At 37.5% G+C, this 20,728-nt stretch overlaps 1 protein-coding gene across 1 annotated transcript; it reads right to left on the reverse strand.

Annotated features, from left to right (window-relative positions):
- Positions 1 to 13,808: 13,808 nt before the first annotated feature.
- Positions 13,809 to 17,600, reverse strand: LOC107854207 (receptor kinase-like protein Xa21). The gene is made up of 3 exons (XM_016699210.2): positions 16,549 to 17,600; positions 14,343 to 16,334; positions 13,809 to 14,254 (listed from the first exon to the last, which is right to left on the reverse strand). Exons 2-3 carry the CDS (start codon positions 16,249 to 16,251, stop codon positions 13,917 to 13,919), a joined length of 2,247 nt encoding a protein of 748 aa, XP_016554696.2. The 5' UTR covers positions 16,252 to 16,334; positions 16,549 to 17,600; the 3' UTR covers positions 13,809 to 13,916.
- Between the last annotated feature and the right edge of the window lie 3,128 nt (positions 17,601 to 20,728).

The raw sequence follows: 20,728 nt of genomic DNA on the forward strand, positions 1-20,728 counted from the left end.
ACTCTTCACTTCTGACTGAAGAAATCTACTGCTTATCAGGACCCCTAGATTCTGCCTCAGAACCTGGGAGGTAAGGAGCTCAATACAAATGTACTGGTACGCGAAGAAATCCAAAATAAAGCTTGTATATAAACAAAATAATTGAGATCTAGTCATAAACATCGTGAAAGATATAATTTCAAAATACATGGGAATTTTTGACAACATAAAGCCTTTCTGTCAATGCAATCTATTCTTTGTATTACTTTTGAGTTAGGTGGCCAAACCTTACAAGTCTGATATTCCATGGGCTATATGGAATCTGCCATTTACTCGGTGGGGAAGCCCCCAACCCAAGTTTTTTGCAAGGGTTGGAGTCTTTGAATCTACTAGACCGCAGGTCCATCGCCAGCGTACAATAATATACCTGGATCAGCAAATCACGAATTTAGGTAATGAGTTATTTGAACTCATTCCTTCTTTGTGGAACCACCAAACATCTCTTTAAGCCCAATGTTTTCCTTTTCTGAACATGCATCACTTTAGTTTCAAAATCTAAAAATCTGATTCCAAACATGCATTCTATTTTGTTCTGAATTAACATGGCATTATCTGAGTTGGTGTCGTCACACCAAGACTTGCAAGTCCAATTTGTGAACCCTAATGCATCATGCATGATTATTTTATCAAAACTCAATTCAGACCACCCAAACATGCAAATATTATAAGAGATTTCATGTTCCAAAAGCATAAGTAAAAACTGTTAAGAATTGTAATACTCGAGCTTATTCCTAGCTAGAAATCATCTCAAGGATGCTAGTACTTGCTTTTAAATACAAATCTATTTTTTGTACCCATGGTATTTTTTAGATTTCTACTATCTATCATGTGGGAAATTGAGTTATCTTTCAAACGATACCAATTTTGTCCCAATCCAACACCAGACGAGGAAGTTATGGATGTTTTATTCAAAACTTATCAAAACGCCCAGGTGCGACGTCCAAGTTGACAGACCGCCAAACGAGTGATGGAACACCACTTTGACCGTCATAGCCAAGGCAGTAGGGCCACGTTCTGGATAATGATTGATGGATGAGTTGACGGACCATCAGATTTTTGATCGACTGTCATCCAGGTTGTCAACTCTTATCTAGTGAACCCCATTTCGGGTCCACGTATGACAGTTGAAATGATGGACGATCAAGTTCCTGATGGACCATCAATCGGGTCATCACGTGCCACATTTAGTTTACTTCTAGGCCATTTTAACAAGGGTATTTTGGTCACTTACCACTTGCCTATATATACCCAGATGAGTTTGAATTCAACCATTTTACTCATTATTATTTCACAAACAAAAACTAGGGTTTCTCTCAAAATTCAAAAGATTTCTAATCCTTCAAGCTAAAACACATAAAGAACTTTGAGTCAGGTATGCGTAGTGTTCATCTATGGATCCATTTCATTCATAGAGCTCAAAAACCATGTTTTAAATATTATTTTATGATTCTCTTGTTGTGATATAAGCATGTATATGTTGATGATTGTTGTTTAAGTTTCAAGATAATATCTAAAGTTGATTTAATGAAGTATACGAGTTTGTTAGTTGAAAGCCATGATCCTTATATGGCTTAATATGGTGAAATTCATGAACACACATAGGCTAAAAGAATGCATACAAAGTGTTTGATAATATGCCTAGATGATATAATTCATATCCCATGATTTAATAATGCTTAAATGACAAGTCCATGCTCTATGCTTTATGATTTCCCATGAATTCCATGTGAGTGATATGCGTTGTTGTTGTGATATGGATTGACCATGATATTAAAGCTATGCAAGTATATACATGTTGTATGAATTTCCCTTCCATGTATAAGATATTGAGAGCTATGCTTAGTGTTAAATCTCCTACTCATGATCTGGTAAATTGTGGACACTACTCTTATGATCAAATTAGTCATGTGTGTCAGTTTCCTTCTATTGAGTCCTGGGGGTACTTGTACCCGAAAGATATAGCTGCATTCCTAGAGCCATGTCATGTTATCATGATAATCTCAATCAAGCCGTGATTTATAAAACTCAGTCGGGTATGTGACTCTGGAAACCTCAAAAATCTCATGATTTCAGTTAATTCCCAAATAGTAGCATTAATCCGTCAGTCAATGGAAATCAGTTACTCAATCCATGTACCATCAGTTAAATTACATTCAGTCTCTTCAGATGGGAGTAGAAGTTAGCACCGAGTAAACCTGAGGATGGGAACTCACTTGCCAGTTTAGGGTGTGATTCTTAGCAATCATCTTTCTGTTCCATAACTGCATAGACAACATAGGTTGAGACATCTTAACCTGTCAAATTAGGGTTGATGAGGTGGTTAATCCATCAATTTAGGGCTTCTACCACTCTCATTTTAAGTACCTGCCAACTAAGGGTCACTCACAGTTGTCCTTACTAGTAGCGTGGTATTGACACCTTTCCAATCAGGGAAGAGATTGGACCCCAACTTAGCTATATGCTTTATTGGGGCATGTCGGTCAAACAACTAACTCTCACAGTTTCATTCCTAGTTTCAGTAAAAGAACTCAGATAGTTCTTCAGATTTTAGTATATTAGGACTATTGAATACAGTCAATTCAGTTACTGAATAGAATATAAATAGTTATATTAGATTCAGGATTTCAGACACAGTCAACTATGTTATTAGAATTTCAATATTTTTCATGCTATATATCAGTAGATCATTTATTTGTTTCTAGATCTAGATATCATATAATCACGATCTTATTTACTACGTATGCATGTTTATGATCTTATGTTCATATCAATCAGTCAGTTAGCATCATTCATGTATGTAAACCCTTTTTGCATTTAGCCTACCTCACTCGTATACTCAGTACTCCCAGTTGTACTAACGCATTTAAGCTATGGTGATTTCTTTCACCTTACACCATATGTTCACAGATACGAGCTCCAGATCAGCAACAGTAGTAGTATTCCAGGTGCAGAGTTGCAGTGAGTTCTCATCCATTCAAGGACGATATTATTTATTTTATTTATTATTTCTGTTCAGTTTTTCTAGATGGAGTTAGTTGGAGACATGTTACTTCAACTCTTTATTCAGAAAGTATTTAGAGGCTTTCAGATTTAGTTCAGATTGATTCAAATTTCAGTTGTTCTGGGTATTCGTTACCCCATATGGATGTTATGATTTGTCAGATAGTCTATGCAGTTGAACCTTATGGCCTCTTGTTTATGTTTTTGGTATTATTATATCATATATTCTAGTATACAGGTACATATATAAGTCATGGGTTAGCTTGTGGTCCCTCAGGATCATGGGCACCATGTAGCGATCCGATTTAGAAAACTGGGGCGTTACAAACTTGGTATCAGAGCCTAAGGTTCAATAGATTCCTAGAAAGTTTGAAAGCTACATCTAGTAGTCTTGTGCATGGGTATGTTGCACGCCACATTTTTGTGTAACAGGTTATAAGATGTTTTAGGAACAGTTTCCCTTCTTTTGGTATTCATATCGTGCTAGTGAGTATAATCTCAAGTTAAAGTCTTAGTCTAATTTGTTCTTCTCTTATTTCAGAATATGCCTCCAAAAAGAAGAAACCAGCCAGCTCCTCAGCCTGAAGATCCTTTAGGCGAATATGTTTCTCATGCCGAGTTTACAATCGCATTCACCACACTTGCTCAATTTGTGGCTGCCCAAAATGAACGGCCACCAGTTATTCCAGCCCAGTGGCCAATTCTGTAGTAGTTAGGATTCGGGACTTCTCCCGAATGAACCCTCAATCTTTCTTTGGGTCTAAGTCTGATGAAGACCCTCAGGAATTCATTGACCAAGTCCAGAATGTCATAGACATCATGGGAGTTACTTTTTGTTAGAGTGATGAGTTAGCCATATACCAGTTACAGGATATTGCTCACACTTAGTACAAATAGTAGAAGTTCGAGAGGTTAGAGGATGCAGGTCCTATAGATTGGGAGGAATTTGTCACGACTTTATTAGACAGATTCTTTTCCCAAGAGCTGAGGAAGGAAAAAGTTCTAGAGTTCATCAACCTCAGGAAAGGAAATATGATGGTTAAGGAGTATTCTCTCAGATTTACTCAGCTAGCCAGATATATCCCTTATATGGTTGCAGACAACAGGGCTAAGATGAGTAAGTTCGTGTCAGGGGTGAATGATAGCATGGTAAATGAGTATAGGTCTACGATGCTGAACAGTGATAAAACTTTACCCAGGATCTTGACTCATGCTCAAAAAATAGAGGAGCAGAAGATTAGGACTAGGAAGAGACAGAACAAGAGAGCAAGGTCAGGCAGTTTTTGTTTCGCTCAACCGAAATTAGAAAGAGGAAATCGTTCGCAGTTTCGTCCTAAGCTAGCAATTCCAGCTCCTTCCTCCACCAGTGACCCAATACCAAAATTCAATGATGGAAATAGAGATTGAGCACCAGGCTCTAAGTCTCAGGGCAGTGTCAGCAATGCCCGAACTAATCCCCTGTGTCAGACTTGTGGTAAGAACCACAAGGGTACCTGTAGAGCTGGTAGCGATGTTTGTTTTGATTGTGGTAAGCCAGGCCACAGGATTAGAGAATGTCTGCATTCAAGTCTACAGGGTCAGCAGAATTGCTCCACATCCCATCCGATCTCCCAAATCAGCAAAGTGCCGCCTCCAGTACTACTAGTGAGCAACACCCAAATAGAATCTATGCTCTTCAGACCCAACTGGATCAAGAAAATTCTCCTGATGTCATTATTGGTACGTTACAGATTTTCCATGTTTATGTTTATGCGTTGCTAGATCCAGTCCATCCTTGTCTTTTATTACTCCTTATATAGCATGCGATTTTAGAATCAGTCCTAAAATTTTAGCAGAGCCCTTTTAAGTCTCTACCCTAGTGGGTAAAACTATCATAGTTCGGCAGGTATATAGGAACTGGCTGGTTATGATATTTTAGAAAGCCACATCAGTAGATTTAGTCGAGTTATAGATGACTAATTTTGCTGTCATTCTCGGCATAGATTGGCTTCATTCCTGCTATGCCATAGTCGACTGCAGAACCAGGGTAGTTCAGTTTTAGTTCCCAAATAAGCCCGTCCTAGAGTGGAAGGGTAGTACTTCATCTTTTAGGGGTCAGCTTGTTTCCTACCTTCGAGCAAGAAAAGTGATTTATAAGGGGTGTGTGTATCATCTCGTGCATATTAAAGATTCCAGTTCTGAATCTCCTAGTCATGAATCAGTCCCAGTTGTAAATGAGTATTCAGACGTGTTTCTAGAAGACCTTCCAGGAATTCCTCCTGAAAGGGAAATAGACTTTGGCATTAACCTTATTCCAGATACTCAACCAATTTCTATTTTGCCATATAGAATGGCACCAACAGAACTCAAGGAACTAAAAGATCAGTTGAAGGTTCTCTTAGATAAGGGATTCATCAGGCCCAATGTATCCCTATGGGGTATAGCAGTCTTATTCGTGTGCAAGAAAGACAGTTCTCCCAGAATGTGTATCGATTACCATCAGCTCAATAAAGTTACGGTCAAGAACAATTATCCTCTTCCTAGAATAGATGACTTGTTTGACTAACTTTAGGGTGCCAGTTATTTCACAAAAATAGACCTCAGATTAGGCTACCATCAGCTCAGAGTTAGAGAATGTGACATCCTGAAGACAACTTTTCATACTCGGTATGGTCACTTCGAGTTTCTAGTTATGTCCTTTGGTCTTACAAATGACCCATCCTCTTTTATAGACTTGATGAACCGTGTGTTGAAGCAGTACTTGGAGATGTTCGTCATAGTATTCATAGATGATATCTTGGTCTATTCTCGCAAAGAGCGTGATCATTCAAACCATCTCAAGATTGTTCTACAAACTCTTAGGTAAATTCAGTAAGTGTGAGTTTTGGCTAAGATCAGTAGTATTCCTTGGCTATATTATTTCTGGTGATGGCATTATTGTAGATCCTAAAAAGACCAAAGCAGTAAGAACCTGTCCTCTCCTCATCTCTCCATTAGATATCAGAAGTTTCTTGGAATTGGCTGTCTATTATAGGTAGTTTGTCGAGGGAGTTTTTTCTATTGTATCCCCCATGTCCAGATTGACTCAGAAGAAGGTCAAGTTTTAGTGGTCAGATCCTTGTGAGAAGAGTTTTCAAGAGTTGAAGACTCGACTTACCTCAGCTCCAGTTCTAGATCTTTTAGATTGTTTAGATGGGTTCGTGGTATATTGTGATGCATCTAGAGTGGGTTTAGGTTATGTCCTCATGCGGCATGGTAAGGTCATATCCTACACCTCCAGATAATTAAAGCCCCATGAGAAGAATTATCCTACTCATGATCTTGAGTTAGCAGCCATAGTATTTGCCTTAAAGATTTGAAGGCATTTTCTATACGGAGTTTATGTAGATGTCTTCACGGATCATAAGAATCTCCAGTATGTCTTTTCTCAGAAAGATCTCAATCTTCGTCAGAGAAGGTGGTTAGAGTTTTTGAAAGATTATGACATGAGTGTTCTTACTAATCGGGCAAGGCCAACATTGTGACGCTCTCAGTAGACTCTCCATGGTAGTGTTTCTTACGTCAAGGACAAAAAGAAGAAGATAGCTCGGGAAATTCATTAGCTCGCCAGACTAGGTTTTCGCTTAGTCGATTCTTCGGAGGGTGGTGTATGTGTTCAGAGTAGTTCAGAACCATCTCTAGTTTCTGAGGTAAAGGAAAAGCAAGACAGGGATCCTAGCCTTGTTAAGGTAAAAGAGTCAGTTTAGAATCAGAGGGTAAAGGTTTTCTCCCAAGGTGGAGATGGGGTTCTTCGTTGTCAGGGTCATTTGTGCATTCCAGGTGTAGATGACTTAAAGCAGTGGATTCTTATAGAAGCGCATGGTATGCAATACTCTATTCATCCAGGGGACACTAAGATGTACCGCAACCTATGGGAAATCTATTGGTGGAGTGGGATGAAAAAAGATATTGCAGAGTTTATGGATAAGTGCTCTACATGTCAGTAAGTTAAGATAGACATGAGAAGCCTAGTGGACCCATGCAGGAGTTCACCTTTCCTACTTGGAAAAGTGAACATGGACTTCGTGATGGGTTTTTCTCTAACTCATCATCAGCACAATTCAGTAGTGTTTATTATAGATAGAATGACTAAGTCAGCTTATTTCCTTCCATTTCATACCTCTTATTAAGCTGAGGATATGCCAAACTCTATATCAAGGAGTTAGTCCCATTACACGGTGTTCCATTATCTATTATTTCAGACAGAGGTACTCAGTTCACCTTTAACTTCTGGAAAGCATTCCAAAAGGGTCTTGGTACCCAAGTCTTTCTCAGTACAGCCTTTCATCCTCGATTATAAAGGACCATTTATACTTTTGAAGATATGCTAAGGGCTTGTGCAATTGATTTCTAAGGAAGTTGGGATGACTAATTTTATTTGATTGAGTTTGCATACAACAATAACTATCATTCCAGTATTAAAATGGATCCATTAGAAACTCTCCATTGCGAAGCTGTAGATCTCTAATTGGTTGGTTTGAAGTCAGTAAGGCCTCAGTCATAGGTCCTGACTTTGTTTTCTATGCCTTAGAGAAAGTTCAATTGATCAGAGAGAGACTCCAGGCTTTTCAGAGCCAACCGAAGTCTTATGCTGATGTTTATAGAAAGGATCTCGAGTTCGAGGTTGATGACTATGTCAATCTTAAGATCTATCCCATGAAAGGAGTAAATAGGTTCGACAAGAAAGGGAAACTCAGTGCCCGCTATGTCGGTCCCTTCAGGATTCTCAATCGTTTAGGCAAGGTAGTTATGAGCTCGAATTACCTTTAGATTTAGCCTCGGTTCATCCAGTCTTCCATGTATCCTTACTCAATAAGTGCGTAGGTGACCTAGCAGTTGTAGTCCCTATTTAGAGCGTTGATGTTTAGAACAGTTTCTCTTATGAAGAGATCCCAGTCAAAATCTTAGGCTATCAGACTTGTCGATTGAGGAACAAAGAGGTCCCTCTAGTTAAGGTTCTTGGAGAAATCAGTCTATCGAGGGAGCTACTTGGGAAGAAGAAGAAGATATGTGTGCCAAGTATCCTTACCTCTTCTCCGCCAATTCCCATCAAGTTCAAGGTAATAGTTCTCCTTTAGCTTATTCAGTTTCATATTCATGTTCCCTTTATAAACGTGGTATCTACTACCATTTCATACTCTGTCATCCATTCATGTATCAGTTTAGTTATAAAATCATGCATCAGCTATGCATTCTCGTCTTGAGAAACTCAATTTATCAAAACACTCAGTCATGCATTCATGTACCAGTTAGCCATGCATCAAATGTACATGAGTTCAGTATATTTAGCATGTGAGTCATAAATTTATGTCTCAGTCTCTCATGTTTAGTTCATGCTCATTTATTATTTTTTCTCTTAGTCAGTCTCATTCGAGGACAAATATTCTCAAGGGGGAGATATTGTAATACCCGTGCTTATTCCTAGCTAGAAATCATCTCAAGGATGCTAGTACTTTCTTTGAAATACAAATCTATTTTTTGTAACCATGGTATTTTTGAGATTTCTACTTTCTATCACGTGGGAAATTGAGTTATTTTTCTAATGATACCAATTTTGTCCAAATTTGACACCACACGAGGAAGTTATGGATGTTTTACTCAGAACTGACCGAAATGCCCAGGTATGAAGTCCAAGTTGATGGACCACCAAACAAGTGACGGACCACCACTTTGACCATCACAGCCAAGGCTACGGGGCACGTTCTGGATAAGGATTGACGGCCGAGTTGACAGACCATCAGATTTTTGATGGACCGTCAACTCTTATCCAGTGAACCCCATTTCTTGTCCATGTATGATGGTCAAAATGATGGACCGTCAAGTTCCTGAAGGACCGTCAGTCGGGTCATCACGCGCCACGTTAAGTTTACTTCCAGGCTGTTTTAACAAGGGTATTTTTTTCACTTACCACTCGCCTATATATACCCAGATGAGTCCGAATTCAGCTATTTTGCTCATTATTATTTCACAAATAAAAACTAGGGTTTCTCTCTAAATTTAATCTCCAAGAACAAGATCCAATATTCTTCAAAAATCAAAGGATTTCAAATACTTCAAGTTCAAAAACATCAAGAACCTTGAGTCATGTATGAATAGTGTTGGATCTATTTCATTCATAGGGCTCAAGAACCATGTTTTAAATATTATTTTATGATTGTCTTGATGTGATATGAGAATGTACATGTTGATGATTGTTGTTTAAGTTTCAAGATAATATCTAAAAGTGATTTATGAAGTATATGTGTTTGTTAGTTGAAACCCATGATCCTTATGTGGCTTAATATGGTGAAATTCATGAACACTCTTAAGCTAAAAGAATGTATGCAAAGTGTTTGATAATATTCCTAGATGATAGAATTCATGTCCCATGAGTTAATAGTGCTTAAATGAGAAGTCCATGCTTTATACTTTATGATTTCCCATGAATTCCATGTGAGTGATATGCATTGTTGTTGTGATATGGATTGACCATGATATTGAAGCTATGCTAGTATATACATGTTGTATGAACCTCCCTTCCATGTATAAGATGTTGAGAACTATGGTGAGTGTGAAAACCCCTTCTTCTGATATGGTGAATTGTGGATTCTACTCTTACGATCAAGTCAGTCATGTGTGTTGGTTTCCTTCTATTGAGTCTTGGGGGTACTTGTACCCTTAAGATATAGCTGCGTGCCTAGAGCTATGTCATGTTATAATAATCTCAGTCAAGCCATGATCTATAAAAATTAGTCAGGCATGTGACTCAGGAAACCTCGGAAATCTCATGAGCTCAGTTAATTCCCAAATAGTAGCACTAATCTGTCATTCAATAGAAGTCAGTTACTCAGTCCATGTACCGTCAGTTAAATCACATTCAGTCTCTTCAGATGGGATTAGAAGTTAGAACTTAGTGAACCCGAGGATGGGGACTCACTTGCTAGTTTAGGGTGTGATTCTTAGCAATCATCCTTCTGTTCCATAACTGCATAGACAACATAGGTTGAAACATCTTAACCTGTCACATTAGGGTTGATGAGGTGGCTTAATCCAACAATTTAGGGTTCCCACTATTCTCATTTTGAGTACCTTCCAGCTAAGGGTCACTCACAACTGTCCTTACCAGTGGTGCGGTATTGACACCCTTCATGTCGGGGCAGTGCAACGCCTCGAAAATGGGTTTCGGAGTGTCACACGGTGCTTGAGACTACGAGTATCCCCAAGCTAACCCTTTGAGCCATTTTCATTTAGTTCAACACGAAGCAATGGGATTTCCATAAATAACCCTCAAATATCAACAGAGTAATCATCATCCAAGAATAAAATAATTTCAGAAAGATAACAAAATACGACTTATTAGTCAACTCCCAAAATCTATACTAGTTTGACAACCCTCTAAGAAAATCAATAAAACCAGCGAGCCATTGAGACATGCCCCAAACTCAGTTATCAAATGTAAACAATTCCGTGAAACCAACATCAGACATCACGTCCTCGGAACATGAGGACTCACAACAACAGAGGATGTAGAACAGCGTGCCCAAAGAATCACTGTCAAACCTGCAACTGAGCACCTAAACCTACATTCCGAGAAAATATAGCCCATATCTGAAGATGTGGGTCAGTACCATGGAAAGGAACCGAGTATATAGGGGTGTATGCTGTTTTATAAACATCATCATCATAAATATTTATAAGAAATATGCAGGATGTATGAAAGACTCACATAGCCCAAAGAAAATCATCATAATCATGAGAGAATGAAATAAGTATAATAACACATGTCAGTCATCATATAATTTGTCAATCACTTTTAGTTCATCAAGAATATCAATTCTCATAATGTAAATATCATTTAAATCTTTCAAAAGAATAACTTTCACAATTCTACTTTCAAATCACTTCACCATTCACCATAGACACAAGGAAACACACACACTGGGACATCCTATGACCGACATAAACCATGTGAGCGACATGGAGTCCAACGTACAACCCACGTTGGGGAGAGCCATCCTATCCTTTCCATCGGAGTAGGACTATCGACATCAAATCCACATAAACTAGTGATCACTATATAAATCAACCTCAAGCTCACTCCTACGGGGCCACGTAGTTCTAGGGAAGTAAGGTCATTTTATACCTCCCACTCGGTGCTAAAGATTTCTCCCGAACTTAGCTCAAATCATTTCAAAGACAATCCACAACAAAATAATTTCAGTAATATATAAATATGCATCGGGAGCTATCATGCTTCCCATCTATCAAAATCAACCACGTTGTGGATTTCTTTCACACTCGAGTTCAAAACAACTCCATTAAGATCAAAAGGTCAAATCATTCAAAATATCTCAAATATTCAACATCAACGTGCTTATAACACACACTTTCTCAAAAAAACACAATTTCCAATGGGGATACACGACCCAAATATCAAAATCATACTACATATCGTTCAAGATTCATGCTTTATATCTCCACACATGTAAATTCATCTTTCAAAATCATAAACATCAAGATTTCATAATAATCATCACAAGATACTGGTTCATGCTTCAAATTCGTAAAAAATCAAATAAAAATCATGCCTTTGTAAAGAAAATTACTTTTGGGCACAAGAACGAAAGAGAGTTCTTGTTTAAAAACCCCACATACCTTGAATGATGATCTTTAGATCGATACTCATTTTCGAGATGTTAATCGTGCCTTTTAATGATGGTTCTTGGAGTTCTTGAACTAGGAACTTGGAATCTTGAATAAATTTACAGAATTAATAGTGAACTTTAACATCATGATCTAGATATTATTTATTTCACCATAATGGTGATCTAGATATCAGTAGATCATGTATTAGTGTCTAGATCTAGATATCACGTAATAACGATCTTAGTTACTATGTATGCATGTTTTCACTCTTACATTCATATCAGACAATTAGCATCGTTCATGCATGTAAATCCTTTTTGCATTTAGCCTACCTCACTCGTATACTCAGTACTCCCAGTTGTACTAATGCATTTGCGCTATGGTGCTTTCTTTCATGTTACACCATAGGTTCACAGATACGAGCTCCAGATCAGTAGTAGCAGTAGCAGTCCAGTTGCAGAGTTGCAGTGAGTCCTCATCCATTTGAGGATGATATTATTTATTTCATTTATTATTTTAGTTCAGTTTTGCTAGACAGAGTTAGTTGGAGACATGTTCCTTCAACTCCTTACTCAGAAAGTATTTACAGGCTTTCAAATTTAGCTCAGATTTGATTCAGATTTTAGTTGTTTTGGGTATTCGTTACCCCCTATGGATGTTATGATTTGTCAGATATTCTATACAGTTGAACCTTATGGCCTATTGTTCATGCTTTCAGCATTATTACGTCATATATTGCAGTATATAGGTACAAATATCAGTCATGGGTTAGCTTGTGGTCCCTCAGGATCATGGGCACCGTGTAGCGATCCGATTCAGAAAACGGGGGCATTACAAGAATGGACCTTAGGCCTAACTCAACCTCAAAAGCTAGCTCAAGAGGTGAGGATTACCCAACTCCATATAAGTAAACCACTAGTCTATTCCCCAACCAATGCGAGACTTTTACCCACTCTAACAAAAACTATGCAAAAATTCTCATTCTTTCAATAAACATGTGGTGGTCATGCAATCTTTGACAAGCCATGCAACTCTTTGCATTTTATGATTATGTTCAACATTAATCAACATAAACAACCCTCTCTTTTATAATCAAAATCATAATCCAAATATAACATTACTCAAGACATTTCATATCATGCTTTTCAAGATACATTCAAAACAATTCATAGCATATCATAAGTAAAGGTAAAATCCTAACAAGAGAGGGATTTTTCATGATTCATGCTCTCAATTCAAACATCAACCTTAAAACACATGCTTACACACACACACACACACACACACACACACATATATATATATATATATATATATATATATATATATATTTCCAGATCAATGTGGGGAAGGCCTAAAGACCAAAACAATATCATTAACGCTTCTAAAACATGAATGTATTCATAAATCCAAAACTCTTTTCTTAAAAACCATGATTTCTATGCCCATGAGATTTTAGGAAAGCCCCGCGTACCTTAAATTAGAAGCTTTTGAATGAATTTTCACGTTAGGGATGCTATACGTACGATTGATGGGTGCTTCTTGTAGCCCTCACAATGTTGATTTTCTTGGTGATTTTGAGAGAAAATAATGTTATTTTGGTGTTTGGGGCATTTAATCCCGTGTTATGGATGAATAGGGGGTGAAAATACCACTTTTGCCGTTAAAAACGCGAGAACAGAACCTGGAAATTGGGTGTGTGTGACAGAGCATGCGTCGGACGCTAATTGCGCGATGCTACTATCCCAGTCACAAAAATAGCCATAACTTTTCGTCCGGGTATCGGATTTTGGAGAAATTGGTATCGTTGGAAATATAATTGAAGATCTTTCATTTGATATATAGTAGGCCCTCTAACTCATTATATACAAAGAGTTATAGTCAATTGAAGTTGACCCAAGTTTCGACGCTCACTCAAACTCAAATTTCAACTCATCCTTGGGTTTGGGGACCTCTTTGATCTCAATTCATGCTCAAATAGGTTCCCACACTACAAAATTGGTTAAGATGCCAAATTATCATAGGATTTATGGCTTTTGGATCATCTACGCATAGAAACAACGGTTTTTGTTCTGGCCCAAAATGCGGGGTGTTACATTAATCTTTCTTGAGACATAGTACTCTAGTATGAACTTCTTCTAATAATTCTTTTTTTAATATAAAAAAATATTTTTTTATACATAATATTCAATTTTTTTAATACTGATTTGGAACAAAAGATTCCAAAAACATGTTTAACATGCAAGAAGTTGAATCTTGATCTTCTGCAGCATCCCTACAACATCTTTCATGTTAGTCCTTCTTGCTGGAGATTCAGCACAACAATCTAATGCAACTTTCATGATTGATGCCACAACATCCAACTCCTTCTGTAAGCGATTACCAGTTGATGTTACCAAGTTGGAATCTACGACGTCCATTATTGCCTGTGGGAGTGAATAACTCACCCATTGCATCAAGCTAAGGTCACCCTCAAACTCATTAGGCTTTCTCCTAGTAAATGTTTCCAGAAACATGACCCCATAACTATAGACATCACACTTTGTTGACACTAGTCCTTCCAGTCCATACTCTACAGTCAAACAATTCATTTAAAGATGCAATATACTTTCTAGGTGGGAAAAAAAGAAAGGAATAATCAGCAAAATTAAGAGACATACCTGGCGCAATATACCCAAATGTTGCTAAGGTTTTAGTGTACAAATTACCCTGATCTTCACCAAGCAGTTTTGAAATGCCAAAGTCGCTAAGGTGGGCAACCATATCCTCATCCAACAAGACGTTACTAGGCTTCAGATCACAGTGTATTACCGATGACAAGCACCCATGGTGAAGATAATCCAAAGCACATGCCACATCTATCATTATGCTTAGTCTCTGCCTGGTATCGAGGAAGTAGTTGTGTGAATACAAATATTTCTCAAGACTCCCATTAGGCATATACTCGAGAACTAAAGCTTTTATATCAAAGTTGGAACAACTATTAATGACTTTAATGAGATTCCTATGGCGAAGGCTGCACAAAAATTCACATTCCATATCAAAACTCTTGAATTCCGCATCCAGTTTCAGGTTGAACACTTTAACGGCAATGACAGTTCCACTTCTGAGAATACCTTTGTAAACAGAGCCAAAACTTCCAGAACCAATTAGATTACTCTCGCTAAGCGTATCTGTTGCTTGTATCAATTCATAGTATGAAATTCTTTCTCTTGTTATGGCCGACAATGAATCAGCTTGTTGAGAAGCTCTTTTACCTTTTCTATACCTTACCCATAAAAGAATAAAGGTGCTAGGAACAACTACTAGTGCAATTCCCAGCAAAAGAAAAAGAACTAGCATTTTTTTCCTATTTGATTTGTGCTTTGATGAAGTGGGGCATGGCGGGACACTAAATCTTGAAGATCCACACAATGCTTCATTGTAGATGAAAATCTGACTGGAGAGGTTCTTGAAAGGACCTCCCGAGGGTATTTCACCATACAATTTGTTGACAGAAATATTGAAATACTTCAAGTTTTGAAGCTTCTCCAAAGACTTAGGAATGTTTCCAGATATATTATTATAAGAAAGGTCTAGGAATTCCAAACCTACCATGTTGCTCATTGAGTCAGGTATAGATCCTTGCAACTTATTGTGTCTCAAAGAAAGGTGCACCAGATTTTGCAAGCCTCCAATTTCTCTAGGAATTTTATTTGAGAATTGATTCATCGATAGATCCATCTTGGTTACCTCCTTTAGATTTTCAATTTCTGGAGGTAAAGAACCTACCATGTTGTTTGACGATAAGTCAAGAACCACTAGATCGTGAAGGTTCCCTAAGCTTGGTGGTATATTAGAACTCAATTTGTTGGAACCCAGATGTATCTCCCGAAGGGGTGTAATATTCCCTAAACAATAAGGAAGAGATCCTGAAAATTGATTTTGACCCAAGTAAATATCACCCAAATGCTGGAATTTGCATATATGATCTCCAATAAATCCTGTAAATTTGTTGCTAGTCAAGTTGAACCGCTGAAGGTTTCTCAAGTTCCCAATTGATGTGGGAATCGATCCAACCAAGTTGTTTCCAGAAAGATAAAGGAATAATAAGCTGCACAAGTTCCCAACCTCATTAAGAATTCTCCCTTGGATTTTACAACTTTCAGTGTCAAATCTTCTAAGAGAGGTGGAAATGTTCTCCGTGGAGGCTGGAAGCATGCCATTTAGTGGGTTCAAATATAGAGAAAGATATGTTAAATTTCTGCTATTGGTTAAGGAAGTCAGGATGCTTAATGATGAGTCGCTGGTTAAATTGTTTCTCCGTAAATTTAGATACTGTAGATGAGTCAAATATCCAAGTGAGTTGGGAATCAAGCCACTGAGTTTCTTGACTGAAAGATCTAGATGAGTAAGTTTTGAACAATTGGAGGTTGAATGAGGAATAGTCCCAACATGATTGGTTAAGCCATACAGAAAAAGTCTTTCAATGTTGGGTAAGATAGAATCAATATTTGGTGGGAGGTTTCCTGATAGATTGTTTAATGAAAGATCAGTTATTCTCGGCCCTGATATGTTGAAGATCTCCATATGAAGTGAACCACTAAAACTATTAGTCGAAAGAACAAGTTCATCCAACTCAATGAGATTGCTTATCTCTTTGGGTATTTCACCTGTCAACACATGAAGAAAGAATAAATACAAGTGAAATGAACTAGTTAGCTTATCTCATTTGGTGTTTTTTGTCACACTTTTAAAGATTTATTGGTAATTGTTACATTTTATTACTCATCACATGCATATATTCATAGAATTTTAATAGTTCTAATGGATCTATAAACATTAACATGAGTAAAATAGTGCTAGTATTCATAAGATGAAACGTACCATAGAAATGGTTGGTTCCGAGTTCTAATATCTACAAGTTACTCAATCTTCCAATTTCACTATGTATTGCTCCATCAAACTCATTTTCCGATAAATACGAAATTTGAAGTTGAGAACAACTTGATAAACTTGTAGGCATATGACCTCGAAGCTTGTTTGTGGATAAATAAAGCCCTTTGATTATTGGGATACCATTGCATAAACCATTGGGAAGATGTCTTGATAAGCTATTGCTTGCAAGTGCAATGACTTCGATTCTTGAAATATTGAGAATTGTGAAAGGTATAGAACCCGTAAGTTGATTAGCTTGTATGGATAGCACTTTCATGTTGTGAAGATTGATGATCCCTTCTGGAATGTTTCCTTGAAGTGAATTAAAAGATCTCTCCAAAGTCTCCAACCTTGAGGCATTCGAGAGTGACGTTGGAATAAAGCCTATAAGCTTGTTACCTCCCAAGTTTAATACACTAAGGTTTACAAGACTCCCAATGACTTTTGGAATTTGACCCTCTATGGAATTGAATTTCAAATTCAAAGTCTCAAGTTTGGAAATATTAGAAAAAGAAGGGATGGAACCAGGAAAATATTATTTCCAAGGTTTATAAGTTGAAGTTGGTGTAAAAACCCAAACCAAGAGGGAACCTCCCCGCTGAAGCTGTTGAAACTTAAGTCAAGAAACTTAAGACGATGCAATTGTGTCATTTCTTGGGGCAAATTTCCATGGAAATTGTTGCTTCCCAAGTCAAGAGAAACAAGAAATGTGAGGTTCCCAAGTTCACTGGGTATTAAGGCCGTAAGAGCCATGTTGGAAAGATTCAAGTACTTTACTAGCTGGTGGCGGGAGCCACAAGTCACTCCAACCCAATGACAAATAGACATAACTGGAGACCAACTTTCATCCAAGTAGTGAAAGGGGTCCGAAATGATTTGAGATTTCAGGGAAAGGAGAGCTAATTTATCAGTGGAGATATTAAATTGGTTCATGTCTGAACTACTTATGACATAGTACTGAAGCAAGGAGAGAAAAGAGGTGAAAGCTTTCTCCATAATTGCATATATTGGTAAGAATATGGATATGGATAGTAATGATGTGGTTTTGAGTCTTTAAATAGAAAAAAGGTCTCTTTCTCTTTCTGATTTTAAAATCTATAAAAATCTTTTTTATGAGAACTTTCCATTCATACATATTTAAGGAAAAAAGGACTAGCTTTCCTTTATTCGTTAATTAAGTCATCTGAAGATTAATAATACAATGAAAGAAACAAAAAAGGAGACTTTAATTTGTTTAAGTGGCAGACCAAGAAAAAAGACTCAAAATGGAGTCTTCCACTAAGTTTTATACCACATGTAAGATGCTCATTGGAGGAGCAAGAATGAATTGATTAGATTTTCTTTATTATTAGCTTTGTTCAACTCCGGTAGATATAGGTGAAATTCATAATTTGAGTTAACAACTTAAACAGTCCTGACTACAATATCACAATGAATAAGGATTTAGTTTTGGCAAACCAAAATTTAACTAGTGTTAGCTATGGGTTTACAGGGATTTATATCTTTTGATACGGAGTATAGATATATATGGAAAAAGGTACTAAAACATCAACAACTGTTTGGTTTGAACCTGTGATTTTAAAGGAATTCTCGTAGTAAACCCCCCGGTAAAGTTTGTTATTACTGATGGGCAAGCCCCAATGTCTCTTAAGTTGCTAATTGATGTGGAAATCGATAGATCCAACTAAGCTTTTTTCGTTGAGATAATGTCATGTTAAGATGGTTTATGTAACAATTACACCTTATATAACAGGTAGCAAACAAGAGTAGGAACCAATGCTAATTTGGTATTTGGTATTCAGCTTTAGCTTTCAGATACAAACGGCGCGCTATAACTCCATATTCCCATTAGAGAATTGATTTATTTTTTGGGTTTTGAAGAATTTGATTCAATTTGATAGACCCCTTTGTGTGTAGGAAAGACGGCTCCCTCCGCATGTGTATAGATTACCATCAGCTGAACTAAGTTACATTAGAAATAAGTACTCTCTTCCCAGAATCGATGATCTTTTTGACAAACTTTAGGTTACCAAGTGTTTGTCTAAGATAGACCTTCATTCAGGGTATCATCAGTTGAAGGTTAGGGAGAGTGATATTCCCAAAACCACTTTTCGAACCTGGTATGGTCTCTATGAATTTCTAGTCATTTCTATCAGACCGACTAATTCCCCCGCAGCATTTATGGACCTCATGAATAGGGTGTTTTGTCAGTTTCTAGATCTGTTCGTCATAGTCTTTACCAATGAAATCTTGCTTTAATTTAAGAGAGAGGAGGAACATGCCAATCACCTCCGAATAGTCCTTCAAACTATTAAAGATCATGAGTTGTAAGCAAAGTTTTCCAAGTGTGAGTTCTGGCTTAGTGCTATTGGTTTCTTGGGGCACATTGTTTCTGGTGTGGGAATTAAGGTTGACCCTCAAAAGGTTGAAGCAGTGAGAAAATGGCCCAGACCCATGACTCTGACCGACATCTGGAGTATCTGGAGTATCTGGAGTATTACAGAAGATTTGTAGAGAGTTTTTCATTCATAGCTACTCCACATAATAGATAAACTCAGAAAAAAGTGAAATTCTTGTGGTCTGACTCTTTTGAGAATAGTTTTGAGAAACTGAAAGACAAGTTAACTACTGCACTGGCTTTGACCCTTCTTGAGGGTACAAAGGGCTTTGTTGCGTACTGTGATGTGTTCTGGGTGGGACTTGGGTGTGTACTTATACACCATGGTAAGGTGGTGGCCTATGCATCTAGATAGTTAAAGGTGCATGAGAAAGACTATCCCACCCATGATCTAGAGTGAGTAGCGATGGTATTTTCACTAAAAATTTAGCGTCATTATCTTTATAAGGTGAATGTTTATATATTTACTAATCATAAAAGTTTGTAGTATGTTTTCACGTAGAAAAAACTAAATCTCAGGCAGAGGCGATTGTTGGAATTGTTGAAGGACTATGATATGAGCCTTCACTATCTCCCACATAAAGCCTGTGTGGTAGTAGACGCCCTTAGCAAGTTGTCTATGGGCAGTCTTTCTCATGTGGAGGAAGGAAAGAAAAATATTGTGAAGGATATTCATTGGCTTTCTAATTTGGGAAAAACAAACCAGAGAGCAAAATCGGAGGTGATGGGATTTTGAGTTATCAAGGTTGACTATCAAGAAGTAGCTAAATCATTCTTATGTGCTAAGGTTAAGGAAAAACAAACCAGAGATTCTATTTTGATGCAAATTAAGGAAGAGATTGGTCAGCAAAAGGTAATGGCATTTGAAATCGGAGGTGATGGGATTTTGAGTTATCAAGGTTGACTATCTGTGCCAGACGTGGATGGGTTGAGAGAAAGTATTTTTGATAAAGATCACACTTCCAGGTACATTATTCACCCTGGATCTACAAAAATGTATCATGATCTTAAGGCTATTTACTATTGGAATAACATGAAAAGAGATGTTGCAAACTTTATGGCTAAGTGTTTGAATTGTCAACAAGTTAAGGTAAAATATTTGAGATCAGGTAGCACTTCCTAAGAGATAGCCTAGCCTATGTGGAAATGGGAGATGATCAACATAGACTTTATTATAGGACTTCCGAGGTCACGAAACCAATATGACTCCATTTGGGTGATAGTAGATAGGATGACCAAGTCTGCCAATTTTCGTCCAGTGCAAACCAATTATTTGGGGGATGATTATGCTAAGCTGTACATTCAACAGATAGTTCATTTGCATGGGGCTCCAGTGTCTATTATATATGATTGAGGCACACAGTTCTATTCTCAGTTTTGGCGGTCTTTTCATAGAGGTTTAGGTACCAATTAAACCTTAGTACCACCTTCCTCACTTAAATAGACAGGCAAGCAGAGTGCACCATTCAGACCATAGAAGATATGTTGAGGGCTTACGTGATTGACTTTAAGGGTAGTTGGGTAGATCACATTCTGTTAATATAATTCCCCTATAATAATAGCTACCACTCCACCATCCATATGGACCCTTTTGAGGATTTTTATGAGAGGAGATATAGGTCACCCATTGGGTGGTATAAAGTAGGTGAAATCCGTTTGTTTGGGCCTGACCTTGCTCATCTGGCTATGGAGAAAGTAAAAGTCATTAAGGAACAACTTAAGACAGCTCAG

This window comes from Capsicum annuum, chromosome 4, assembly GCF_002878395.1.
Source record: "Capsicum annuum cultivar UCD-10X-F1 chromosome 4, UCD10Xv1.1, whole genome shotgun sequence".
NCBI classification, from domain to species: Eukaryota; Viridiplantae; Streptophyta; class Magnoliopsida; order Solanales; family Solanaceae; genus Capsicum; species Capsicum annuum.

Bases quoted from the DNA above. Each gene is read 5' to 3' on its own strand.
- LOC107854207 (XM_016699210.2), bottom strand. From the start codon at position 16,251: ATGGAGATCTTCAACATATCAGGGCCGAGAATAACTGATCTTTCATTA. The intron at 14,255-14,342 runs GTATGTCTCTTA...GTTTGACTGTAG, and splicing joins ATTTGGGTATATTGCGCCAG to AGTATGGACTGGAAGGACTA.